The 26,960-nt window shown below is 49.2% G+C and overlaps 3 protein-coding genes across 7 annotated transcripts in view; 1 reads left to right on the plus strand and 2 right to left on the minus strand.

Annotated features, from left to right (window-relative positions):
- Positions 1-1,053, minus strand: part of Rbms2 (RNA binding motif single stranded interacting protein 2) — a 64,157-nt gene extending 63,104 nt beyond the window's left edge. For 2 of the 3 annotated variants that reach the window (XM_052753631.1, XM_052753628.1), the window contains exon 1: positions 37-271. The gene's annotated coding sequence lies outside the window, so the exon portion shown is untranslated. Of the gene's footprint in view, positions 1-36; positions 272-940 lie in introns of those variants that run through there. The other variant, XM_052753630.1, reaches the window with a different exon arrangement.
- Gls2 (glutaminase 2) lies at positions 496-20,927 on the plus strand. Of its 3 annotated transcripts, none has more exons than XM_052753622.1 (18): positions 496-838; positions 9,687-9,786; positions 10,166-10,287; positions 10,807-10,936; positions 11,693-11,772; positions 12,268-12,431; positions 12,636-12,694; positions 14,819-14,851; positions 15,097-15,155; positions 15,667-15,733; positions 15,855-15,905; positions 16,088-16,264; positions 18,123-18,254; positions 18,522-18,614; positions 18,782-18,843; positions 19,726-19,802; positions 20,067-20,130; positions 20,257-20,927. In XM_052753622.1, the coding sequence occupies exons 1-18, from the start codon at positions 654-656 to the stop codon at positions 20,411-20,413; spliced, it is 1,812 nt and encodes a 603-aa protein (XP_052609582.1). In that variant the 5' UTR covers positions 496-653; the 3' UTR covers positions 20,414-20,927. The 3 variants fall into 3 exon arrangements, with proteins under 3 accessions (XP_052609582.1, XP_052609583.1, XP_052609584.1); XM_052753623.1 differs by having other exon boundaries at positions 727-1,079; XM_052753624.1 differs by lacking the exons at positions 496-838; positions 9,687-9,786; positions 10,807-10,936.
- Spryd4 (SPRY domain containing 4) lies at positions 20,920-22,906 on the minus strand. Its single transcript, XM_052753636.1, has 2 exons — positions 22,775-22,906; positions 20,920-22,418 (listed from the first exon to the last, which is right to left on the minus strand). The coding sequence occupies exons 1-2, from the start codon at positions 22,857-22,859 to the stop codon at positions 21,880-21,882; spliced, it is 624 nt and encodes a 207-aa protein (XP_052609596.1). The 5' UTR covers positions 22,860-22,906; the 3' UTR covers positions 20,920-21,879.
- Between the last annotated feature and the right edge of the window lie 4,054 nt (positions 22,907-26,960).

Consider the following 26,960-nt stretch of genomic DNA (forward strand, 5'->3'; position numbering starts at 1 on the left):
CGCGGCTGTTCCCGGGCGGGGATGCTCTCCACTCACCGCCCGCGCGCGTCAGTGGCCGCTGCGCTTTGAGCCCGCAGCCCGCCCAGCGCGTTCCGACCTTCGAACGTCGACGGTCGCTAGACGGCTCCTGCGTCCCGCTCTCTCCCATCCTTCCCTCTGGAGCAGCATTTTCATCTGCACCAGAGAATCCCATCTCCTCCAACTCCAGCTGCGCAGAGCCAAGTTTTCTCTCCCCGCCACCACCGCAGTGACGTGCCCGGAGGTCCGCGGGCGCAGGGACCTGGCTTCCACCGCCTCCGCGCCGCTCCCTCTCCCTCGATGATTGGTCGTGGGCCCTGTCCATCTGGACTCCAGGTCCCGCCCTCTCCCCACCCAGCGGCTTGCAGCGGCTCTCACCGCTACCCGCGGCGCTCCGATCTGGAGGCAGTCAAGGGGCTATGGGTGCACTTGCAGGGTCCCGGCCGCCCCGGGGCTGGCCCCTCCCCCGGCCCCACCTCCGCCCACCCAGCCGGCCCTTTACGTCGCAGGCTGGGCTCGCCGCGGCCGGACTGTTCCCCCACTCCTAGGCTCGCCCGCCACTCTTCTGCCCCTCCCTCCTCCCCGCCGCTCGCACGTCTGGAGCGCCCGGGCAGAGCGGGTGGCGCGCCGGGGGCATGCGCTCCATGAGGGCTCTGCAGAACGCGCTGAGCCGCGCGGGCAGCCACCGCCGGCGGGGAGGCTGGGGTCACCCGAACCGGGGCCCGCTCCTGGGCGGGGGCCTCCGGTACCACTTCAGGGAGGCCGCGGCGCAGGGCAGGGGGACGCCGCACAGCCACCAGCCGCAGCACACCACCGATCAGTAAGGCTCGCGGGACAGGGGCAGGGGACAGGCTGGCTCCCACTCCCGCTGTCGTTCTCGCTCGCTCCCTGGGAGTGCCCTTCCCCAGAGAGCGCCTCTCACCTCCTCTCCGAGCTCACTAGCCTGCGATGCCTTTTCCTTTAGATGTGGGGCTTTGGGTCCGCCGCGCTCGGGCGGCCAGGTGCCGTCCGCCCGGGAGGGCGTTTGGGCAGGTCGGTCTTCGAGATGATGCCTGTCCAAGGTGCGTACTTAATTGGGAGCGCAGATGGGCGCGCAGTGTTGCTTGGTGCCAGAGTCTGAGGGCAGGGCCGAGGGCACACCTGCCCATCCGCATCCCCTGTTCCTTCTCTGGTCCTGGTGTTTTAGGGAAGGTCGTGGGTATGGAACAGCTTCCTGCCCCGGGTTCAAGTGCACTTGGGTCTGTCCGTGTGGTGTTTCTTGTTCCTGCTTGTCGTCAGTGGGGAATGTGTGGTGCGCGTCATTGCCGATGCGCACGCAAGTGCGTATGTGTCCGGCGTGTTTTTGTAGCAGAGCTTAGCCGTTGAATATCTTACATGCAGGCAAAACACTCATACCAAGTTTCCCACTTGGTCGTTGAATGTGTTGATTATTCCTGAATGAGGAAAATCCGTGAGACACAGATTTTCCAAACCAGAGTCAGAGCTCTTCCGTTGCTCAGTCTCCCTGAACTGAAGAGTTTTCTCCTTCGGGCCCATCTTCAAACCAGGGAGTCGACTGCAGCCGCTGCCACCACACTGCCCAGGCAGCGGGGTGGACAGTATTGGAGAGTGATGGGCTCTGGGAGTGTGACACCATGAGGTAGAGGGGTTTCTGTGTTTGGAAGGTAAAGGAGGGCAGCAAAGAGGAAATACCTTGTAATGCAGATTATTTTAAAATGCTTAGTTTAGGGCTTGAGAGGTGGCCCACTCATTTAGACTACTTGTTACTCTGGCAGCGAACCTGGGTTTGATTTCCAGCACCCACATGAGGACTCACAACCACACTCCCAGGCTTTCGCGTGTGTGCATTCATATACATAAAATAAATCTTTTAAAAACATTTAAAAATAAAATACCTAGCACCGGGCATGGTGGCTAAAACAATGTTGTTTTTTGAGACAAAGTTTCTCTGTGAAGCCCTGGCTGTCCTGGACCTCGCTCTGTAGACCAGGCTGGCCTTGAACTCAGAGATCCACCTGTCTCTGCTTCCCAGTGCTGGGATTAAAGGTGTGCGCCTCTACCACCTGGCTTTATGAAGTTACTTTTTTTTAAATTTTTATTTTATGTGTATGGGGTTTTGCTTTACACATGTGTTTGTGTACTGCATTCATGCCTGGTACCTACTGAAAGGTCAGAGGAGGGTGTTGGATCCCCTGGAAATGGGGTTACAGATGGTTGTGAGTCACCATGTAGGTGGTAGGAATTGAACCCAGGGCCTCTGCAAGAACAAGTACTCTTAACCACAGAGCCAGCTCTTCATCTCTGGAGCACTTGATACTCTTGAAGAAGGCCCAGGTTCAGTTCCCAGCACCCACAGAGTGGTTAACAACTACTCCTAACTCTAGTTCCAGGGGATCTGGGTTATTCTGCCCTCTCAGGGCACCAGGCTGAGTGTGGTGATATATAACTAGTCCCAGCACTCAGGAGGCAGAGGCAGGCAGATCTCTGTGAGTTTGAGGCCAGCCTGGTCTACAGAGTGAGTTCCAGGACAGGCATCAAAGCTACACAGAGAAACCCTGTCTTGAAAAACCAATTAAAAGAAAAAAAAGAAAAAGAAAGAAAGAAAGATCCCAGTATTAGAATTAGACATAAATAGTTAATACTGTGATATATCCATATATAGCTTATATATATGTGCATATAATTTAACAAATGTAGAATTATAATATTCCTATTCTTTGGTAAGCTATATTTTCCATTTACGAGTTTTATATTTTAATTAATTGATTTTTAATTATTGTATGTGTATGAATACCACGTGCTCACGTGGTCAGTGGGTAACTGTGGAGTTGGTTCTTCCTTCTCCCTTTATGTGGCTTCTGGGGTTTCATGTGTCAAACTCAGATGTCCAAGGTTGCATGACAAGCACTTTTTTCTGCCGAGCTATATTCAGTTTTTTAAATGGCTTTTTAAAGTTTTATGTTTGTGTGTATAGATATTTTGCCTGTATATGTATAGCTGTGAACTGCTTGTTTGCCTTGTGCCTTGGGAGACCAGAAGAGGGTGTCAGATCCCCGGAGCTGGAGTTACAGACAGTTGTGAGCTGTCATATGGGTGATGGAAATCGAACCTGGGTCCTCTGTTTTTTGAAACAGTCTCTTATAGCCTAAGCTGGCCTCAAACTCTTTATGTAGGAGACCTTGAACTTGCCTCCACCTCCAGTTATGCATACCTCTTTTTGATTTGTTTTGAGACAGGGTTCCCGAAGTAGCGTTGCCTGGCCTGGAACTTCCTATGTAGACGTACTTGGCCTGGAACCTTTCTTGATCCTCCTGCCTCTGCCTCCCAAGAGCTATGGGATTATGAGGATATGCTGCTCCTTACTGGGCAAATGAGTCTTCCGACAAAGCAGGGGGCATCTGAGACTATGTTACTTTGTACATCTGAAGGATATATTTCTAGAAGTCGGCTTGTTGAGCAAAAGAACTTTAAAGGATCTGGATCTTAACTAGTTGTCCTGTTTGGACACAATCTGATACAGTATTTCCTCTGCTCTACGAACGGAGCTCAGTGGTAGGACATTGTCTAGCATGCCCAAGGCTCCAAGTTTGACCCCTCGAACCACACAAGAAAACAAAAATAGGGTTTTTTTCCCTTTTTCTTTTAGGTTTTTTTCTTATCTTCCCTTTTTTTTTCTTTTTCTTTTTTGGTTTTTCAAGACAGGGTTTCTCTGTGTAACCTTAACTGTCCTGGATCTCGCTCTGTAGAAAGGGCTGGCCTCAAACTCACAGAGATCCACCTGCCTCTGCCTCCAGAGTACTGGGATTAAGTCATTAGTCTACTTTTGAGCTGGACATGGTGGAGCATGCTTTTAATTCCAGCACTCAGAAGGCAGAGGCAGGTGGATCCCTGAGTTCGAGGCCAACCTGGCCTATAAAGTGAGTTCTAGGACAGCCAGGGCTACACAGAGAAACACTGTCTCAAAAAACCAAGAAAAGAAAAAAGAAAACAAAAGGTTTTCTAAGTATGATAACATTAATAGGAGAATTTTTGAAGACCAAGAAGTCTTTAGATCAATGGTTCTCAATTTCCTAATAATACAGTTATTATTAGGAACCTTCCTTCAATACAGCTCCTCATGTTGTAGAGACCCCAACCACAAAATTATTTTCATTGCTACTCCATAACTATAATTTTGCTACTGTTATGAATCATAATGTAAATATTTGTGTTTTCCTTATCTGCCTGTCTATCTATCTATCTATCTATCTATCTATCTATCTATCTATCTGTCTATCTATTCTTCTCTCATATATTACATCCCAACCACAGTTTCCCCTCCCCCCCCCCTTTTTCCAGTTCCTACCCTGCACCTCTTCTCTCCCCCATATCAGCTCCTCCTCCTTTCCCTTCAGAAAAGGGCAGGCCTTCCAGGGGTATCAACCAAAGATGGCATGTCAGGTTATAATAAGACTAGGCACCTCCCCTCATTAAGGCTGGATGGGGCAACCCAGTAGAAGGAAAAAGGTCCCCAAAGCAGACAGAAGAGTCAGAGACGCCCCCACTCCCACTGTGAGGAGTCCCACAAGAAGACCAAGGTGCACAACCATAACATATGTGCAGAGGACCTAGGTCAGACCCATTCAGGCCCCCTGATTGTCAGTTGAGTCTCTGTGAGCCCCTATGGGCTTGGTTAGTTGATTCTTGGATTTTCTTGCAATATCCTTGACCCCTCTGGCTCCTACAATCCTTCTTCCCCCTCTTCTTCAGGGTTCCCTGAGCTCCACTTAATATTTGGCCGTGGGTCTTTGCATCTGCTCTTATTACTTTCTGGATGAAGCCTCTGATGATGATTATGCTAGGCTCTGGTCTACGAGTATAGCAGAATATCATTAGGAAACATTTCATTGACTTTATTTATTATTATTATTATTATTATTATTATTATTATTATTATTATTATTATTGCCAGTTGTGTTTGGTTCTAATCCTGGGTTGTCCAGCAGCTGGTTCCTGGGCATCCAGGCAGTGTCAGTCATGGGCTTGGGTCTCAAGTTGGTCTAGTCATGTGCTGGTCACTAGTACAAATTCTGTGCCACCTTTACCATATCTTGCAGGCAGGACTAACTGTAGACGAAGAAGGTTTTGTGGCTGTGTTGATGTCCCAGCCCCTCCACTGGAAGCCTTGCCTGTTACAGAAGATGCTTGGTTCAGGCTTCCTATCCCCCCATTACCAGGAGTCTTCACTAGGGCCACTCTCATAGATTCTAGGGAGTTTCCATTGCATTAGGTTTCTACCTCAACTCCCCCCAAATGCCTCCCAATTCCAGTTGTCTTTCCCAGTACTCTCTTCCCAACACCTGATCTCTCCTGTTCCCATCCCCACCTTGTCCCCAGTCCACCCACGAAATCTATTCTATTTCTCCTTCCCAGGGAGATCCATGTCCCCTTTTGGCTCTTCTTGCTAATTAGTCTCTCTGGGTCTGTGGATTGTAGCATGATTATCCTTTACTTTACAGCTGATATTCACTTGTGTTTCTGGGTCTGGGTTACCTCACTCAGGATGATTTTTTTCTAGTTCCATCCATTTGGCTGCAAATTTCATGATCTCATACTTTTTAACACTGTGTAATACTCCATTGTGTAAATGTACCACATTTTCCTTATCCATTCTTCGATTGAGGGACATCTAGGTTGCCTCCAGTTTTGAGCTATTATGAATAAAGCTGCTATGAACATAGTTGAGCAAGTGTCCTTCTGGTAGGATAGAGCGTCCTTTGGATATATGCCCAGGAGTGATATAGCTGGATCTTTTTGTTTGTTTGTTTGTTTGTTTGTTTTTTGAGACAGGGTTTCTCTGTGCATCTTTGAGCCTTTCCTGGAAATCCCTTTGGAGACCAGGCTGGCCTCGAACTCACAGAGATCCGCCTGCCTCTGCCTCCCAAGTGCTGGAATTAAAGGCATGCACCACCACTGCCCAGCTAGCTGGGTCTTAAGGTAGATTGACTCCTGATTTTCTGAGGAACCACCATATTGATTTCCATAGTGGCTGTACAAGTTTGCACTCCCACCAGCAATGGAGGAGTGTTCCCCTTGCTCCACATCCTCTCCAGCATGAGCTGTCACTTGTGTGTTTGATCTTAGCCATTCTGACAGGTGTAGGATGGAATTTCAAAGTCGTTTTGATTTGCATTTCCCTGATGGCTAAGGATGTTGAACATTTCTTTAAGCATTTCTCAGCCATTTGAGCCATTTGAGATTCCTCTTTGAGAATTCTGCTTAGATCTTATCCCATTTTTTAATTTGATTATTTGGATTGTCCATGTCTAGTTTCTTGAGTTCTTCATATATTTTGGATATTAGCCCTCTGTCAGATGTGGAGTTGGTGAAAATCTTTTCCCACTCTGTGGGCTGCCATGGTGTCCTTTGCCTTACAGAAGCTTTTCAGTTTCATGAGGTCCCATTTATTAGTTGTCGATCTTAGTGCCTACACTATTGGTGTCTGTTCAGGAAATTGTCTCCTGTGCCAATGCATTCAAGGCTATTTCCCACTTTTTCTTCAGTCAAGTTCAGTGTATCTGGATTTGTGTGGAGGTCTTTGATTCACTTGGACTTGAGTTTTGTGCAGGGGGATAGATATGGATCTATTTGCATTCTTCTATATGCCAACACCCAGTTAGACCAGCAACTGATTGAAGAGTTTTTTCCATTGTATATTTCTAGTTTCTTTATCAAAAAATCAGGTGTCCATGGGTGTGTGGATTTATGTCTGGGTCTTTGATTCAATTGCATTGATCAACCTGTCTGTTTTTTATGCCGATACCAAGCTGTTTTTAATTACTGTAGCTCTGTAGTACAGCTTGAAATCAGGGATGGTGATACCTCCACAAGTTCTTTTACTGTACAGGATTGTTTTAGCTAGCCTGGGTTTTCTGTTTTTCCTTATGAAGTTGAGTATTGTTCTTTCAAGGTCTGTAAATAATTGTGTTGGGATTTTGATGTGTTCTTTCAAGGCCTGCAAAGAAACGTGTTGGAATTTTGATGGGGATTGTATTGAATCTGTATATTGTTTTTGGTAAGATTGCCATTACTGTTAATCCTACAGACCCACGAACAGGGGAGATCTTTCTAGCGTCTGAATATCCGTGTTTTCCGATGGTCTCGGCGAACTCTGTGAAAGAGAGGGGGTTGTGACCCACAGGTTGAGAACCACTGCTTTAGGTGGTTTAGGCATTTCCTAGCGGTGGGAGTGAACCTTGGGGTCTAAGAGCCTTCCTAGCAATGTAGGTTGGTCATTGTTATTGAAGGTCCATGTGTTTTAGATACTTTGCTCAGTCTAGGGAGAGAAAGATGTGCCAAGCACAGGGACCCAACAGTGGCGTGGGTGAGTCACCTGACATTCATTAGGATGTGTGTGAGACATACTGGCAGCATAAGCAATATCTGGAGCTTTAAGACAGCTGCCACAGGGTTGGTTACATTTGGCCTGCGCCTTGAGAGCCAGTTGAAGAAGAAAGTCATGAAGGGCTTATAGTATAAGCAAAGGCCACAAAGCCTCATCGTGTCCCACTGAGGAAGTCATAACTGGGGTATGGAGTTACTTAGCATAACCGCCATAGGGAAGAATGGTAAAGACTTGGGAAATTGGTGTAGTTTTAAAAAGTGGTAGATGCCATGCTAAGAATTGAGAACTACCCAGACATGAGAGTAGGAAGGGGGGGGGGTTAGAGGAAATGGGGGTAGGTTTGATAAAAATACATTATATATGTGCGAAATTATGAGAATAATAATAAAAGAGCTAGCCATGGTTATTCATTATCATGCTTGTAATTCCAGCACTTGGGAGGCAGTGATGATCATGTGTTTAGGGCCAGCCAGGCTACACAGCAAGACCCCATCTCAAAATCCTGTCCCAACAAAGAAAAGAAACCAAAAACACTCTCCACCAGATTGCCATCATCCTACACACAGTTGAGTGCAACCCATAGACTATCCGGGGTCACCAGCGTACTGAGCAGAATTGGCTTCTAAGGACAGTACAGGCAGGTGCACAGAGAATTTATGGATGACGCCCCAGCATCCCAGCGTCTGCAGTCTGAGAGGCAGTGTGCACAGAGCGATATGCACATTCTACTGGAGTCAGGAAGGCTGTGAGGCTGAGCTTGCAGCTAGGTCCTGATTATTCAGTACTTGGCCCACAGGATGACTGGGACTGGTTAAAGTATTTGTACTGTAACAGAGAAGGAAGAAGAAGAAGAGAAAGGGATGAAAGGAATTTAATCTGTAGGCACTGAGGGTTTTGTTTTGTTTTTGAGACAGGGTTTCTCTGTATAGCCTTGGCTGTTCTGAAACTGCTCTGTAGACCAGGCTGGCCTCACACTCACAGAGATCCCCCTGCCTCTGCCTCCAGAGTGCTGGGATTAAAGGCGTGTGCCACCATGCCTGGCTGGCACTGAGGTTTTTGTTTTAATATTTATTTTTATTTCTATTTATTGGGGAGGGTTGCCCATGAAGGCCAGAAGAAGGTATCCAATCCCCTGAAGGTACAGGCAATTGTGAGCTGCCTACCCAACATGAGTGCTGGGAAGGGAACTCAGACCTTCTGCCAGAATAATGGGTGCTCTTCACTGCTGAGACATTCTCAAACTCTTGTTTTTCTCGTGGTCTCGGGTAACTCAGGCTGGCCTCAGACTCACTGTGCAGCTGAGGATGACCCTGAACTCCTGATCCTCCTGCCTCTACCTGCCAAGTTTTAGGATTACAGGAATGGTACACCCAGCTGTACCACAGGATTTTTTGCTTTTTTGAGACAAGTTTTCTCTGTGTAACCGTGGCTGTCCTGGAACTCGCTCTGTAGACCAGGCTGGCCTACAGCTTCAAATCAGGGATTCCCCCTGCCTCTGCCTCCCGAGTGCTGGGATTAAAGGCTGCAGCCATGCACTACCATGCCCGGCTTTAGGATTTTGAGTGGAGAAATGCTAAGTTTCAGAATGGCAGCTGGCGTGGGTGGCAGAGGAGTATAGTGGCAGACTGCGGGCAGGAAGCCGACGATCGGCTTACTTTATATTGGAGTTTATCGTGGAGTATGGCCTTAAGTCTCACACCACCTATCCACGTAAAGTAGACCTTTCTACCTTTATTCTATAGACAGGGAGAAGCAGGTTAGCGCTAGCAAATGAGCTACCTAAGTCATATAGCAATTAGGGAGCAAAGTAGGATGCTTTCCAGGACACTATTCTGTGCAGGAGAAAAGAGGGTAGATTTGAGAGAAAATGTGAAGATGGAGTCATCCAGTGTTAGTGACCAACTCAGTCCAGACAGAGTGTGGGAACAATCAAAAAATTCTGTATTTCAGCTTGACATCCAGGTGGGTATTCATGGACCAACCCTCACGAAAAACACACGAGAAGAGACATCTCGCGCTGGATGTGTTCAGTTTTCAGTGTGTATGGGACATCTAGAAGTGAAGTTATCTAGAAGGCAGCTTGAAATAAAGGTCTGAAAGTTCAGAGTTTCTTTTAAAAGAAAGCTAGAGAGTAAGATTTACAAGATCTCAGGCTAGAGGCGAAAGTTAGGATTACAGACTGTCAGATGGCTCAGAGGAAGAGCCTAGGATGACAGATCCATGTTCCGGGAGGAGGAGAGGGAGCGTCCTCAGGCTCCTGCTTCCTGCCTCTTCCCCCAAACAGTGATGCGTCAAACAGCGGCATGCTGCCTCGACTTGGTGACCTGCTCTTCTACACCATTGCTGAGGGACAGGAACGAATCCCCATCCACAAGTTCACTACTGTAAGTGACTGTCTGTCTGGTCAGAGAACCCTGATTCCTTAGAGTCTCTGGAACACGGGAAAAGGCTGGTTGACAGTGTGGGGCAGCTCACGGTTGTTATATGGGGACAGAAACACAGAGGGATGATGGCTGCCTGGGCCAGAGAGCCAATGCCGTCATCCTTCCCCCGAAGTCCAGAAGATAACACCTTTCCTGGAAAGTGTCAAGAGACTTGTTGACCTTTAAAGCTGGTCCAGTCCCTCTTTGCTTAGTACCCAAACCCATTTGTTCTGCCTATTGTAGTAATTAAGGTTGAGTGATTTGAGTATCTATTGGGAAAGACTGAGGAATAGATTGCTGTCCTTGGCTGACCTGACCAGGCCTCTTCTTTCCCCCGAAGGCCCTGAAGGCCACTGGACTGCAGACGTCAGACCCACGGCTCCAGGACTGCATGAGCAAGATGCAGCGCATGGTCCAAGAGTCCAGCAGTGGTGGCCTCTTGGACCGAGATCTCTTCCAAAAGTGAGAACCCCAGAAACGAGCATTGCCCCCAGAACCGTTCTGTAGGAGGAAGAGTCTTGGGAATTAAACAGTTCAGCCCTTCATTTTGTTTTATTTATTATACAAGCATTACATACTCATTATGAAACATGATATTTTCTTCTCTACCCAGTCCTCGCCCCTTTCCCAAACGTAAACATTAACAGACAGTGAGTGTGTTCTAGAAAATGCCCTATGTGTTCACGTACATTTATGGCTGTATACATTAGGACTTCTCAACACTGAAGCCCATATGCTATGCTTATTTTGATTTTAATATTTTTCTCATCATGTCTTGGGATGTCTTCCTGTGTCTTTAGAACCTCTCATTTTGGAGGTTAGGAAATTTAAGCCTCGTGAGATTAAAATGACATGCCAAAGGCACACAGCTGTTAGTGCAAAACCAGATGAACACTCACAACCTTCTTTATCCCCAACTTCCACGGCTCCTATCCCAGCTGTGCCTCTCCAGCCCCTAACACACTCGTATCTGGGATCCAGGTGTGTGAGCAGCAACATTGTGCTCCTGACTCAGGCATTCCGAAAGAAGTTTGTCATTCCTGATTTTGAGGAGTTCACGGGCCATGTGGATCGCATATTTGAGGATGCCAAAGAACTCACTGGAGGCAAAGTGAGGGCCAGGGAAATGGGGGTGGGGCGTGAGGGCTCTGGGCCAGATACAGAGACTCCTTGGGGCTGGGGATTCAGTGATAGAGGATGAGAAGCAGAGCCTCCAGAAATAAGGACAGGGTTCCATGGGTTTCTACATGTAACTCTAACAGCGAGTGGCAGGATCTTAGATGTTTGTGGACCTGGATGGCAAAAGCTAGGCTTGGTGGCACAGGCCTATGATCTCGACTCTCGGGAGGTTAAGGCAGGATCAGAAGTTTGAGGTCAACTTGGGTTTCATAGGGAGACCCTGTCTCAAAGTAAAGATATTCAATCGAGCCTTCAAGGAGATTTCCAGGGACTGAACCTGAAAACCCAGCCCTAGAACTGCCTCCCCCCCCACCCCGGCCCGCCCCCTGGAGCTGAGGACAGAACCCAGGGCCTTGCACTTGCTAAGCAAGTACTCTACCGCTGAGCTAAATCCCCAACCCCGCCACTATTATTATTATTATTATTATTATTATTATTATTATTATTATTATTATTATTATTATTATTATTATTTTAAATGTTCTATCCCTCCAGGGTTAGGGCTACAGAGAGGTAAGGTTGACAGGGACTAAAGGCTTGGGTGTTTCTGGAAGCCATACACAGAAGGGAACCCATCTGCCATGTAGGTGACAGAATTTTAGCTTCTACCAAAGTTTATGACCCTGAGTTCAGCTGTATTGGTCTCCATATTCACCTGTCTCCCCTTTCTCTGCCTATTCATGCCCAGGTGGCAGCCTACATCCCTCACCTGGCCAAGTCAAACCCAGACCTTTGGGGCGTTTCCCTGTGCACTGTGGATGGTCAGCGGTAAGATATGGGGTGATTCCTGGCTTGGTGGCACACGCCTTTAAGCCCCCCACACTCGGGAGACAGAGGTAGGGGGATCTCTGAGTTCAAGGCCAGCCTGGTCTATAGAGCAACTTCCAGGACTGCTAGGGCACTGGACTGCTAGGGCGGGCGCTGTAGAGAAACCCTGCCTCAAAAAACAAACAAGGGGGCTGGAGAGATGGCTCAGTGGTTAAGAGCACTGGCTGTTCTTCCAGAGGACCCGGGTTCAAGTCCCAGCACCTACACATGGCAGCTCACAACTGTCTGTAACTCCAGTTCCAGGGGATCCAACACCCTCATACAGATATACATGCAGGTCAAACATCAGTGCACATAAATAAAAATTAAAACAAACCAAAAGAGCTGCTGGGTGAGAGGAAGGTGCTGCAGGGCGCAGGTACAGGGTGCAGTTGCAGGTGCAGGGCACAGGTGCAGAACAAAGCCCAACCCCTTCTATGGCGCCTCTGTCTCCAGGCACTCTGTGGGCCACACGAAGATCCCCTTCTGCCTGCAGTCGTGTGTCAAGCCCCTCACTTACGCCATCTCCGTGAGCACCTTGGGCACTGACTACGTGCACAAGTTTGTGGGCAAGGAGCCCAGTGGTCTGCGCTATAACAAACTCTCCCTCAATGAGGAAGGTGAGCATCTCCAGGGCTCACACTTACCCTCTGCCTTTTCCTCAGCCCTGCACCTCACCTCCTCCTTCCTTCCTTCCTTTCTTTGCCCTTTCTCCCATCCAGGTAGGAACCAGACCCAGCGCCGCTTAGCTTTGGATTGGGAGTGATGTTAAGGAAGCTTTCGTGAGTGACTGACAAGACCCTGCGTGGTTTGTGTTTCCCCAGGAATCCCCCACAACCCCATGGTCAATGCCGGCGCCATTGTGGTCAGCTCCTTGATCAAGGTCAGTGCCATTCTAACCTTCTGAAAGCTGACGCTCTCTCAATCCCCCTTATTCCTGCACCCCCCCATCTGCTCGTCTCTCTGGGGAGACTCGTGGGGTGCTGAGTTCTTTGAGGGTTAATAAGAGGCATGGAAAAATACAACAGGAAGTGTGTGTTATAAGCCATGGATGTTAGTGAGAGCTATCCCACACCCTCCCCGCCCCCACCTACAACTCTGCAGCCCAGAGCTCCTGACGCTTATAGAAGTGAGCGGGTCGTGACCCCTGCCCAGGACCAAGAGGCAAAGGCCAAAGGCAAGGGGAGGGCAACACCATCAGGCATTGATTGGCCACTCCTGGGTGAGAGGCATACCGAGAAAAGGGTGAATGGCCAGTCCAGGGCAGCTATTCACGTCACCTGGACCTGTGAGTTGGCCTTGAGCATGGGTGTCAGACAGGCCCATCAGCTGCAGGTCTCTCAGGACTTGAGCAAGAACCTGGGAGCAGTGTGGGCAGCCACACCACGGGGCCAATCACAGCCCCTCCTGGGAAGGTGGTGTTGGGAACCCTCCCCCCCACTCCCCACCCCACCCCTACCCCGGGAACTCAGGTGTCAGAGTCCCTGGAGTGTTGACTCTATAGCTGATTTATGCAGGAAGCAGTGAATCTGGGGGAGGGGACTAAGGCCAGTGTGTCCCGCTGTTCTGTGACTGTTCTGTCTACAGTCCTCTCTTTGGGATCTGCCTCATCTGACTCACTCTAAACTTTAGGTTCAGAGCTGGGGATGAAGTAAGAACATTGACAGAACATCTGCCCCACCATCTGTGGAGGCCCTGGGTTCCATCTCTGGCACTGCTGAAAAGAAGTTATTTCTGTTTCCTTTAACAATATAGCTGGGGATGTAGCTCAGTGGCAGAGCATTTGACCAACATACCTGAGGTCCTCGTTTCAATTCCGGGAGTAGAAGAACAATCATGTATCAACATAATTGAATATTCAACAGACACAGCCCATTTCTGTCACAGAGGGTATGGGAATCAGGGATAGGCTAGAGTAAGGCTAGCGAATGGGGTATAAAGAACGTGAGTGGGAGCCAAGGGGTGGTGGTGCACACTTTTAATCCCAGCACTCAGGAGGCAGACAGGCAGATCTCTGAGTTCAAGGCCAGCCTGGGCTACAAAGCAAGTTCCAGGACAGCCTGGGCTACACAGAGAAACCCTGTCTCAAAAAAAAAACAAAACAACAACAAAAAAAGGAAGTTGTACCATGGTTCCACATGCCTGTAATGCCAGAACTTGGGGGGTATGGCCATGGTTCCACATTCCTGTAATGCCAGAACTTGGAGGGTACGGTTAGAAAGATCAGAAGTTTAAGGCTAGTCTGGGATACATGAGACCTTTACTAAAAAATAAATAAAATGGGTGTTGGGGATTTAACTCAGTGGTAGAGCACTTGCCTAGCAAGCACGAGGCCCTGGGTTCGGTGTTCAGCTCCAAATACATACATACATACATACATACATACATACATAAATAGAATGGATAGTAGTAATCAGAGATAGGGGTGGAACTTAGGGACAGAACTGGAGACAGAGATGAGGACTTAAGATTGAGGCTGGAAAGTAGGAGTGAGGCTGAGGAGGGGTGAGGCTAGGGAGGGATGAGGCCGATGGATGCAGTGAGGTTATCTGAATCCTCATTCCTTGATAATTTTTTGTTTTTTTGAGGCAAGATCTCTCTGTGTCACTGAGCTGTCCTTGAAATCTTTCAGTAATTCTCCTGCCTCAAGTCTCCCTCTGCTGGGATTATAAGCACGTATCACCAAACTGGTTAGTAGTTTGGTTTTCTCTGTTACTAGGCATATATATGCCTGCAGGAAGAAAGGTCTCAGCTATTTAAACAAGAAGGATCCCGTGCCTATAACACCAGCTACTCAGAGACTAGAGGAACACAGGGCCACGACTAACTCACAGACCGGCCTGGACAACCCAGGCCTGTCTCAGGACAAGCCAGAGACACTGTAAAACGTACCGTCCCCAGGAGTGAGGCTAGCGGAGCATGTCAGCTGCACCACACCCTCGTGGTCCTTCCGTCTCCCATCCGTCGAGGCCGGAACATTGATTGCTTTCTCTCCTTTTTTCTGCAGATGGATTGTAACAAAGCAGAGAAGTTTGACTTTGTAAGTTCCTTGTGCTCATCTTCTTGCTGCCTTCCACATGGCATGCTGGCTTCTACAGCTATCTCCAGTGCCTGGCTTAAGCCAACCTACCACAGAAGCAGTAACTCCGGAGGGGTGGGGACCCCTGCTCCCCTGGGTAAAGCTGGGAATAGGACTGAGAGGTTCCGAGTGGCCTGCCGGCCTGAGCTGCGTTTTCTAGGGCTGTTTAGTCAAAAGGCGTCTGTCATGCCCTTCTTCTCCTCCAGGTGCTGCAGTATCTGAACAAGATGGCTGGGAATGAATTCATGGGGTTCAGCAATGCCACGTAAGGCTGCTTAGAGGACTGGCTGAGTACACTGTACTGCTGTATATGTGTATGCTTGGTGGGGAGGGTAAAGGGGAGAGAAAGAGAATAGATATCATCTTAAGAAGGAATTCAAGGGGAATTTCGGCCTCCCAGCTCCCTCTGAGCCCGTTCATTGACACTTCCTTGGAGAAATAGGGGCCCATTTCTGATTTGCATGTAATGCAGTGTGACAGTTTGTGCCTAAGCCCTAGTCAAGACTCCCAGAGCCAAAAGCCTTGCCAGATTCCCTAGACAGACGGCTAGACAGCTTTGGGTGGGTTTGGGTTTGGTCTGTTTACATTTTACCACAAAGCTACACCAAGTATTTGCTCAGGTTCAGAAGTTCCCACTGGTACTCTGTGAGATGTTCTAAAGGGGCTGATTCAGTCTGACAGAGGGAATAGAGTTCCATATCCGGGGAAGGACGTTTCCCCCTTCTCCTTCTACCCACCTCTTAAACGTCTAGCACTAAACGTGGTGTTTGCTTCAGATTCCAGTCAGAGAAGGAAACTGGAGATCGGAATTACGCCATCGGCTATTACCTCAAGGAGAAGAAGGTAACTGGGAGGGGCCAATGGAGAAGGTCCCTGGGAATTGTGCCGCCAGGTCAGGGGGCTGGAGACCGTGTATGACTCTGGCATGTGAATTATGTGCTGAAGAGACTGTCCTTCCTTCCAGTGCTTCCCCAAGGGAGTGGACATGATGGCTGCCCTCGACCTCTATTTCCAGGTATGCAGACACTCCCAGGGCCAAGGGAACAGGACAGACTGCCCTCTTTCTCTGGGTTCCAGGGTAGACATGCCTCTCTGGCTGCCCTGTGAGACGCGTGGAAAGCTCTAGATGTCAAGAACATCACTCTTCATGACTGTGCTCGTGCCTGCCCTGCCCTTTGACCTCTCCTGTCTCCACAGCTGTGCTCCGTGGAGGTCACCTGCGAATCAGGCAGCGTCATGGCGGCCACTCTTGCCAACGGTGGCATCTGCCCCATCACGGGCGAGAGCGTCCTGAGTGCTGAAGCCGTGCGGAACACCCTCAGCCTCATGCATTCCTGTGGCATGTACGACTTCTCTGGCCAGTTTGCCTTCCATGTGAGTGCCCGCAGCTCAGCTGGCCGTCTGCCACTATCCCAGTGCCAAGAAGAGAGGATGGGGTGAAGCTTACTCCTGCCTCCTTTACAAACATCTACCCGGGCACACAGGCTAAGAGTCCTTAGGGGAGTTTGCCAAGTCCATCCCATTCCTCAGATATGTAGACCCTTTACATGGCTGACTCCCATCTTAGACATCACTTCCAAGGAGATGCATGGTTGATTTGTTTGTAGCCTCAGACTCACAGTGACCCTCCTGCCTCAACCTCTCAAATACTGGAACTACAGTCATGCACTTCCACAGCTGGACTTGTTTCTTGTTTGATTTGGCATCGGGGATCAAACCTAGGTCTTACCCGTGCTGGGCAAGTGCTGTACCACTGACCTGCATCCCCAGGCTCTGGAGGTGTTTCTGATCTCTGTACTCAAACAAAACTGCCTCCTCCACCTCTGTTCAGAGCACCCTAGCCCTTTTCTTTTCCGTGTTTGCTATAATTATTTTATCTGTTTTTGAAGATTCATTTTATTTATTTATTTATTATGTATACGAAAGAGGGTGCCAGATCTCATTACAGATGGTTGTGAGCCACCATGTGGGTGCTGGGAATTGAACTCAGGACCTCTGGAAGAGCAGTCGGTGCTCTTAACCTCTGAGCCATCTCTCCAGTCCGAAGATTCATTTTTATTATGAGGGAGTATGTACAGGTGCGTACAGGTGCCCACTGAGACTAGGAGTATTGGATCCACCCCCACCAACCCCCCACCCCCAACCCCAAGCTGGAATTTCAGATGGTTGTGAGCCTGCCAGTTTTGGTGATTGGAAATGAACATGGGTTCTTTGCAAGAACAGTGCAGGCTCTTAATTACCGAGCCACCTATCCAGATACCCCTTTTTAAATATTTTTTTTTTAATCCCAGTACTTGGGAGGCAGAGGCAGGTGGATCTTTGTAAGCTCAAGGCTAGCCTAACCTACAGAGTAAGTTCCAGGACAGCCAGAGCTACATGGAGAAATCCTGTCTTGAAAAAAAAATTTTTTTTAATTTATTTTTAAGTTATGTGTATGAGCATTTTGCCTGCATGTGTTTCTGTATACCACGTGCATACAGTGTTCATAAAGGCCAGAAGAGGGCGGTAGGATCTTCTGGAACTGGAGTTACAGACAGTTGTGAACTGCCATGCCCGTGTTGAGAACTGAACTCAGGTCCTCTGGAAGAGCAGCCAGTGCTCTTAACCACTGAGCCATCTTTCCAGCCCCCAAGGTCCCATTTTTAAATTTTAAAAATTTATTTATCATCGGTGTATGTGTACGCATGATGGTGCATGTGTGGAGGTCAGAGGACAACTTTGTGGAGTTTTTTCTCTCTGTCCACCTTTGTGGATTCTGGGGCTCAAACTCAGGATGCTAGACTTGCTCAGGAAGCACCTTGCCTGCCTGATGAGCCAGCTTATAAGCCCCGGTTCACTTCTTGTCTCTCGCCTACCAGGGGAATAAAAGTTTGAGAGACCGTTTCGTGGGGCTGGAGAAATGGCAGGGTGTTGAAGAGCATTTGCTGCTTTGGGAGAGGACCATCTGAAACTCTAGTTCTGGGGAACCCGTTGGCCTCTTCTGGCCTCCCCAGGCCCCAGGCACACATGCGGTGCACACATGTACACTCCTATATGGAAAATCAGATGAAATCTCTTCTTGAAGGGAGGGCTGGGGAGCATTTCCTAGACTGAGCACGACACTCAGCTGCGTGCTGTTCGGGTCTTAGCAAGCATCCCCTAGTTGTATTAAAAAAAAAAAGCTGAGACGTTGAGGTGGGGTATCTGTCGCCTTGTCTGTGCCATCACTGAGACCCACCCCCTTGTCCCTCAGGTGGGTCTGCCGGCCAAATCAGCTGTGTCAGGAGCCATCCTTCTCGTTGTACCCAATGTCATGGGGATGATGTGTCTGTCACCTCCATTAGACAAGCTGGGGAACAGCCAGAGGGGTATCAACTTCTGCCAGGTAAGATGCTCTGTGTACAGTACTTCATATTGTTTAAGAATAAGTCAATGAGCCGAGTGGTGGTGGCACACGCCTTCAATCCCAGCACTTGGGAGGCAGAGGCAGGTGGATCTCTGAGTTCGAGGCCAGCCTGATCTACACAGAGAAACCTTGTCTTAAAAAAAACAAAAAAGAATAAATTAATGGTAGCCACTATAGTTAAAGCAATTTTGAGCTCCTAGAAAAGGCAAGAGATACATAAACGAATCCTTTGGCTTCTAATTCTAGAAGTTGGTGTCTCTCTTTAACTTCCACAACTATGACAACCTGAGACACTGTACTCGGAAGTTAGACCCTCGACGAGAAGGAGGAGAAGTCCGGGTAAGGGAAATCCCAGGTAGCCTAAAGGGTATTTCAAAATGAAACATCCCATAACACTTCAGCCGTGTCCCTGGTGAAGCATCCAAGGCGGAGGGTCACGGGTAGAGCTGGGCATGGGTGGATTCAAAGCCACAATTAATCCCAGGTGGGTTCGCTGTGCGTTTCAGAACAAGACCGTGGTGAACCTGTTATTTGCTGCATATAGTGGAGATGTCTCAGCTCTTCGAAGGTAATTCTTCTGTGACTAAATAAATGTGATAAAATACTCTGGGTCAGACATCTTATTAGGACACAACATAGCAAACTGCTAAATGCTTCAGTTTTAGGGTTAGAACAGACACATTGCAATTTAAATGAGTACATGCCTGTTTGTGTCCGTGTGTGTGTGTGTGTGTGTGTGTGTGTGTGTGTGTGTGTGTGTGTGATCTGTGTACATGCGTCTGTTTGTGCAGCTGCACATTTGTGGGTACGTGTACATGTGGCAGCCAGAGGACAACTTCAGGTATCATTCCTCAGGGTCCATCCACCTTGAGCTCACCTTGCTTTTTGAGACAGAGTCTCACTGGCCTTGAGCTCGCTAACACATCACGCCCCAGGACTTCCCTGTCTCTGTTTTCCACCCAGGCTGGGATTACAGGTGTTGTGGTACCATGCCTGATTTGTTTTTTGGTTTTTGGTTTTTGGAGACAGGGTTTCTCTGTGTAGTTTTGTGCCTGTCCTGGATCTCACTCTGTAGCCCAGGCTGGCCTCGAACTCACAGAGATCCTCCTGCCTCTGCCTCTCGAGTGCTGGAATTAAAGGCGTGTGCCACCACCGCCCGGCTCTGATTTGTTTTTTTTAATGTGGGTTGTGTGAATCAAACTCAGGTCTCTGTTCCTCACGCTCGCCCGACAAGCACTTTGCTGAGCCATCTCTCCAGCCTCAGGGTTTGTTTGTTGTTTTAAAATCAAAGTGCCTGTGGTGAGGTAAGAACTTCACTCATGGCAGGCACCCTGACTGACTTGGGTGTGACAGGCACAGGCTTTGGAAGTGGGGACCCCATCCAGTCCGGCCCAGGAGGCTCTCCAGTGATTCTAGCCTGACGTGGGTAACCCAAGCTGCTTTCCCTCAGGTTTGCTTTGTCAGCCATGGATATGGAGCAGAAAGATTACGACTCCCGCACAGCCCTGCACGTTGCCGCAGCTGAAGGTATTTCAAGGGTTAAAGAGGAACCGCAGCGTGGGAGACCCCTTCTCCTCCACGGGGTGCACCCCTATCATTGTGCTCGTACAGGGTAGCAGCCAGTTTTGTCCTACAGCTGACAGACAGGTTGTAACTAGGTGCTGGCAAGGAGGAAATGTCAAGGGCTTTTCTCCTCCCCTCTTGGCACAGACTCAAGTTGCCGAGGGTCGACACCAAACGGTTCAGGACCTACCTGTGTACTCTCTCATTTCCCCTCTACCCTATTCCTAGGACACATTGAAGTTGTCAAATTTCTGATCGAAGCTTGCAAAGTGAATCCCTTTGTCAAGGATAGGTGAGTAGGATCGAAGGGAAGGAGGGTGACCCAGCCTTCCCACCGCCCTGCAGCCATTGTGCATATATGTGGAACTACGGTGTTCTCCTGTCTCCCCTGCCTAACCGTGATCTTTGTTCCTCACAGGTGGGGCAACATTCCCCTGGATGATGCCATACAGTTCAACCACCTGGAGGTGGTCAAGCTTCTTCAAGACTACCATGACTCCTACATGCTCTCTGAAACTCAGGCAGAGGCAGCAGCTGAAACCATGTCCAAAGAGAACTTAGAAAGCATGGTGTGAGCACAGGCCGGAGGCAGGTCCCTGCTCAAGAAAAAGCATGAGCTGGCCATACATTTAACGCACAGCCACCAAAAACACTATGGGAAGCTGCTTCCGTGGGGATCAACACAGCCATTTGGTGACAGAGGCCAGTGTTTTCTGTGAGAATCGTAACACCTCATTCCCTCAGCAAACAGCACACAGAAGAGCCCAGTGAACACCTGCAGTAGCAATCCACAGAGACCTCGAGGTATAGTTTAATGGTTCCATCCACTCAAAAGTAGCCCAGGTCTTTACACAGGTCCCCTTTTCCTCTCTGAAGAAGTCATCTTGAGAACAGGAGACTTCCTTGGAGAGAATCGAGTCACCATGCATATGTATCTGCCACAGAGTAATAGACATGAGTGGGAGCCAGAGCGCCTGGCTTTAGAAGTCTGCAGAGATCTGTCCCCTTAGCAGGACATTCTGCCACTACTGACAGCAATTTTATAGACAGAGAAAGTATTTTGTGTTCAAATAAACTTTAATTACATGATTTTTTTTTTCTAAATCCAGTCATTCTTTTTCTCCCTTAAGGATATACAGGTTCATCACCATCATCGATAATAGAATTACAGTCCCACAGGGTCAAAGTCCAAACAATATATATTCCACATACATACTCATCTATTCCACCAGGTTTTCCTCAACCTCAAATACTGCTTTGATTAAGTATATCCTGTGGCCAAGGGGGATGGAAGTTTTGGGTCTGACCAAGCTCCAAAATGGGTTATGTAAAACTCCCCTGTCTTCCCTGAAGCTTCCAACTGTGGCAGATGTGTAGATGGAACCTCTCAAAGACAAGAGTTTCTGGCACGACAGCCCCACAGATCCTCTAGTGTCTCTCCACCTTTGGTCACAGCTGTAACTGGCACAATGGTCATGACAGACTGGCTGGGTATCAGAGGTGTGCAGGAGATAGACGGACTCAGAGTGCGGATAGCTGCATCTGTGTAGGACTGACATCTGTGGTGCTGACCTACTGGGTCAGTACAGCATGGACGGAGCCAGAACCCAAGAATCTGAGGTGCATTGGAGAAAAGGCCACCACTCCTCCAGCCAGAGGTAGAAAGCATTTACTCTGGAGAATCTGGTGAACCCCCAAAACAAGTTACATGTGGGTAAGGGAAGGAGAGGTAGTGGCTAAAAGGACCCCAGGACTGAACAGTCTAAGACACCTGGGCACAAGTACAGGGACCCAAGGAAGCAACTCGAGGAGGAAATTCACCTGATGCTCTAGGAAACGGGCAGTAACGTGGGGGCAAAGTTTGGCTGTATACCTGCTTTCACAGAGCAGGGACCAGAGGCAGGTGACTAAAATATTGCGCAAAGGATCCCAACTGAACTGTGAGAGCTACCAGTTGCTTGCGACAATGTAAAACAGCTTTAGACTCTTTGAACAGAAAGCTGACCCTAAGCATGATTAAGAGACTTAGGTAATGGCCACATTAGAGGCCCTTGGGCACTTCAAGTCCTGAGTGGGTTAGCAGCTCTCCGTCCCAAAGGGCAAAAGCGGGCGTCACTGGGCCCCGGAAATCTGTCTGTAGTGTGTGGATCACAAAGATCTGACTCACATCCACCAGGCTTAGCTTCTTTGCCTCATAGTCCAGCAGCAGTCCCACTTTCTCTGGTTGCCCAATGCCCTCAACTGGGGCTCTCTCGTTGGCCAACATGCTGTGCCACTTGCGCTGGGCATAGGAGAACACCCAGGACCGATCATCAGCGCCGACGCAGCTGTCCCGGGACATGTCCACATCGGCCACTCCTATCCGGAACTGCTGGGAGCGCTTCACGGTTACCTCCCAGTAGTGTCTGCCACTGGTGACCGTGGTGTCTGCGAGCACCACCGCCCACTCCCGGAAGCGCTCCACGTTCAGGGCCACCTTGGTGGGTTCCAACCCCACCATGCCGTATTTGACAGCCGTGTTACTTCTGAAGAGCGCCAGGCTGCTGTGGGCGGTTTTTTCTTCCAGTTTGAAACTGATGCCTGAGGGCAGAGCAAAGGGGGGGAAAAGAAAAAGAAAAAGAAAAAAAAAGGTAGTGACAGGTTAGAACCCGAGGGCTGGTTTTGATCTGAAGCGGTCAGGCGATGATGATGGGAAAAGTCCGATGTTAAGAGGGAAAGATCAGAAATGTAGCCTTAGTATAGCAGCCCCGGGGAGCTGCAAATCACGGCGGGGTGGGGGTGGGGGGGAGCCACAGATGGACGCCCCAAGTTTGGAATCTCGCTAAGCCAAGGCGGCAGACGGGGCAGGAGGAACGAGGGGTGGGGTTCCCCGGGCGCGCTCTGGGGACAACACGTTAACTACTTTGGAGCGAAAGAGCGGAAAGAAACAACCCTACCTCTCCGGGCTCCCCCGGCAGGGAGTCCCCAGGGCTTGGCTCCCCAGCGGGGCAAGTTGCAGCGGCGTGCAAAGGGCAGCGCCATCTTCTGCCGCAGCGGCACCGGGCACGCCCCCCGGCGGGGAGGCCGACCAATGGCTGCGCTGCGCCCGGAGCACGTGACGCGCGCCGCGCCTGCGTCCGCCGGGCCGGGGTCGCTGGAGAGCGCCCGGTGGGATTGCAAGCGTGGGTAGGCTGCTTCGTTTTTGTGGTGGAGCGGCGCGTGGGTCCCCTCTCGGCTAAGGAGGACCTCCAGAGAGACTCTGTAGCCGGGGTCTGCCCTGTGTTTGCTTGGTTTCCAGACAGTCTCTAGCCCTGGCTGTGCTGGAGCTGTGCAGACCAGGCTGGCCTCGATCTCGTGGAAACCCGCCTGCCTCCGCCTCCCGAGTGCTGGCATTAAATACAGGGCTGTGCCACCAGGCCTGGCAGAATAAAATAAATTAAAAAAAAAAAATGGTTTAAGCCAGGGTAGTGTGGCGCACGCCTTTGATCCCAGCACTCGGCGAGGCAGACTCAGGCGGATCTCTGTGCGTTCCACGCCAGACTGGTTCTGCATCCTGAGTTCCAGGGCAGCCGGGACTCCACGGTGAGACGCTGTCTCGAACCTCCCCCCTCCCCCTACATATATGTACACATATAATAAATAATAATAATAATAGCTTAAACCTCTGTTTCCCAGAGCCTCAGCATTCTCTGTAGACAGAATGTGTCTACATACGTGCTGACTGTTTTTGTATCCTTTCTCTTTCTCGAGACAGAGTCTTGCTATGAAGCCTTTGCTGACCTCAAACTTCGATTCCTCCGGCCTCAATTTCCCTAGTGCCAGGTTATGCTTATTATTATTATTATTATTATTATTATTATTATTATTATTATTATTATTATTTTATTTGAGACAGGGTCTGGCTGTCCCTACCTCCCGAGTGCTGGGACGAACAACATGGCTTGTGCTCACCGTTTTTTAATGTATAAGTGAACATGAACGGAGGGGATTTTTTTTTTGAGTGCAGTGACTGATTCTGTCCACCAGGGTTCAGTCCGGCCCAGCCTTTCCATCCGCTTAACGGGAGAGGTGCAGTTGGTTGGCTTTTTTTCTAATTACAAAGCGGCTTTGAACACTTTGAGGTGTGCCCTACAGGAATAAAAAACGGGGAAAAGGGTAACCTCACCTCCAGGAGTGGCCAGGGGGAGGGAGGTTACCCGAGGGGCAGGAAGCTCGGCAAAGGAGTGCCATCGGTGGTGGACTAGCTCTGGGCACACAGGCAAAGGGCAGGATTGGCCACGAAGCCACGAAGCGACGTGGGTCCCTCCTTGTGTTCCCTTCTCCGCTTCTGCTGCACGACCCCGGAGTCACTCCGCCCGCTCGTCATCGCGGGTGCTCTCCCTTAACCTCGCTCACACTTGCTCACCAAGGTCCTGGCAATCGCTCGTCCTGGTTTGTTGACTTTTAAACCCAGGAGCAAAAGCGTTGAGAGAATTTCCTCCGGAGAAGCCCTGCCCTGCTCTGCTAATGCTTTGGGTTTGGGTAGTGAGGAGAGAACTGTTTCAGAGCAGGGTCTCTGGAGAGCTGAAGCACCCACAGCCTTCGCAGTCACTTAAGACACGCCTGCTTTTTCCTCCCGTCCTGTCCCGTCCCGTCCCGTCCCGTCCCCTCCCCTCCCCTCTCCTTTCCTCGCCACCTCTTTCTGTCTTATCAAGACCACTGAGCTGTATTCCTACTGAGCCCTTTTGACATGTTGTTTGTTTTAATTTGGAGACGGGGTTTCACCAAGTTGGCCCACTATAGCCCAGGCAATATTTGAACTATGGATCCTCCTGGCACAGACTCCTGAGTAGCTGGGATTATCAGGTCTGTACTGCCAGGCCTGGATATACCTCCATTATTTTATACTCATTCAGGGAAGAGCTTTACCTGTCATTTCTTATATTATTTTATTTTTACCATCAAATAAACTCACCTTCGTGATTCAGACAATAATCTACCTTATTGTTTTTTGTTGTTGTTTTGGTTTTTCAAGACAGTGTTTCTCTGTGTAGCCTTGGCTGTCCTGGAACTCACTCTGTAGCCCAGGCTGGCCTTGAACTCACAGAGATCCACCTACCTCTGCCTCCTGAGTGCCGGGATTAAAGGCGTGTGCCATCACGTCCCAGTTCAAACAATTAATTCGTAATATTCCCGTGTATCCTAATGAGCAAATGACAGAATTTTGCTTGACAAAGAGGGAAAGGCACTTCAGGGTGGAAGCTTGAGCTAAAGCACTAGGTTATAAACGGAACGGAGTACCTCAGGAACCCCGAGGAACAGTATTGCCAGAGTGTTGAGCTGAGGAGGATGGAAGGGCAGTTGAAAAGTTGAGGCTGAATCATAAGTAATCACGTATGTTGTGAGGAAATTTGAACCACTCTTGCAGATACCCAGGAGCTGATTGAGGCAACGTGGGGATGAGGAACTAGATTGCCATGCAAAGGTGAAATTGGAAGCATCGTGGAGCATGAAGTGGTGGGGTTGAGATGAGAAACAGAGAAACAGGGTCTTAGGCCAACGGAACTCTTACAGGAGACGTGGTCTGACCCAGCTACGTCAGAGGTGATGATTAGACAGGGAAGGAATAAAGGGTGTTTTGTAATTAGCTACGTTTAGGGAAGCTGGACTTGAGATGTCCATGGGACGGCCACATGTAAATGTTCTGTAGTTGTGTGGATATCATTTTATTCATTCTTTGATAATTTCATACTTGTAGATATAACATGTCTTGATCATATGCACTCCAAACATCCCCCCCAATCCTCCCAATCGCTCTCAACTTGTCTTCCGCCCCCTTTCTTCCTCCTTCTCTTCCTCCTTTTCTGTCTTTTATAACCCACCGAGTCCAATGACTGCTGCCTGTTGACATGCTAACTGGTCTTGTTGGCCCAATCTTGCACAGGTCTTGGGTAGGTAACCGTAGCTGCCGTGAGTTCATGGGTCCAGAAGATGGCCCAGCACTCCTCCCCATCATCCTCTTCCATGAAGTTTCCTGAGCCTTGGACACCGGGGTACTGTGCTTGGCCAATCTACGATTGCAGCCTACAGCATGTCCTTTCCCCCCAATACAACAGTAGTAGTTTCCCTTCTAGGTTCTGGTTTACAATGTTAGGCATGACTTTCCTCCTGGGAAGCAGGCCTCTAATCCAAGCCCAAAGTAGTTGGTTGCCCCACAACATTCCCGCCACTACGGCACCGGCAGGCTCATTGTGCCCAGCAGGTCTGTGTTGTAGGATGCAGGGCTCGCCAATAGGTAACATCATTGATGGATTTTCTCTGGCACAGCATCTCTGCACTATGCTATCTAGCAGATAGGGAGGAAATTTTCAGGTCAGTTCCTCTAGATTTCTCTATGTCCCTCAACTGAAATGTTCAGCAATAGAGTCTTGCCAGTTAGTTCTGGGAGGCAACGGAGGCATGACAATAGCCTGGGTTCTTTTGGGGGCCTCTGGGAACTCACTGATCAGTAACTCATGGAAGGCCGTGCAGTGTGGTGGTATTGGTTCCACTCATGACCTTGGGCTATACGGCCCGAAGGAGGTGGTGCCTCTTGCCATCCTATGTGACCTCTTAAAAGGAAAGGGAGAGAGAGGTCATGAGGCCTCTTCTCCCTGGTTCCTGCTTCCTGGTCTGATAGGACTGCCAGGTGGATTCGCTCCGGGTCAGAACAGAGGACATATTCAGCTGTTTACTCGGTTCTGTATTTGTGAGTCTATTTCCTCAGTTTATATCCTATTGAGTTCTCTAATGCTCCTTAAGCAGACTCCCATGGATTTCTCACGTTAATGCACTAGTTAATAACTCATACCTTCTTGGAAAGCATTGTCAACCCAAGCGTGTATCTATGTTCAACACACACCCTCCTTTTATTCATTTTATTTTTATTTATTTATTTATTTATTTAGAGACAGGGTTTCTCTGTGTAGTCCTGGCTGCCCTGGAACTTGCTGGCTTTGAACCCAGAGGTCCTCCTGCCTCTGCTTTCTGAGTGCTGGGATTAAAGGCGTGCGCCACCACTGCCTGGCTTTTATTTTATTGTTTTTTTAAGGTTTATTTATTTGTTATGTATACAGTATTCTGCCTGCATGCCAGAAGAGGGCATCAGATCTCATTAAAGATGGT

The sequence above is a fragment of the Peromyscus californicus genome, unplaced genomic scaffold (genome assembly GCF_007827085.1).
Source record: "Peromyscus californicus insignis strain IS unplaced genomic scaffold, ASM782708v3 Scaffold_24__1_contigs__length_46423439, whole genome shotgun sequence".
Taxonomy (NCBI): Eukaryota; Metazoa; Chordata; class Mammalia; order Rodentia; family Cricetidae; genus Peromyscus; species Peromyscus californicus.

Excerpts from the sequence above, each read along its gene's own strand:
- Gls2 (XM_052753622.1), top strand. The coding sequence starts at position 654 with ATGCGCTCCATGAGGGCTCTGCAGAACGCGCTGAGCCGCGCGGGCAGC. Across the intron at positions 11,773-12,267 it reads TGCACTGTGGATGGTCAGCG|GCACTCTGTGGGCCACACGA; the intron begins GTAAGATATGGG and ends CTCTGTCTCCAG. Across the intron at positions 15,156-15,666 it reads ATGGGGTTCAGCAATGCCAC|ATTCCAGTCAGAGAAGGAAA; the intron begins GTAAGGCTGCTT and ends TGTTTGCTTCAG.
- Spryd4 (XM_052753636.1), bottom strand. The coding sequence starts at position 22,859 with ATGGCGCTGCCCTTTGCACGCCGCTGCAACTTGCCCCGCTGGGGAGCC. Across the intron at positions 22,419-22,774 it reads TGCCGGGGGAGCCCGGAGAG|GCATCAGTTTCAAACTGGAA; the intron begins GTAGGGTTGTTT and ends CTCTGCCCTCAG.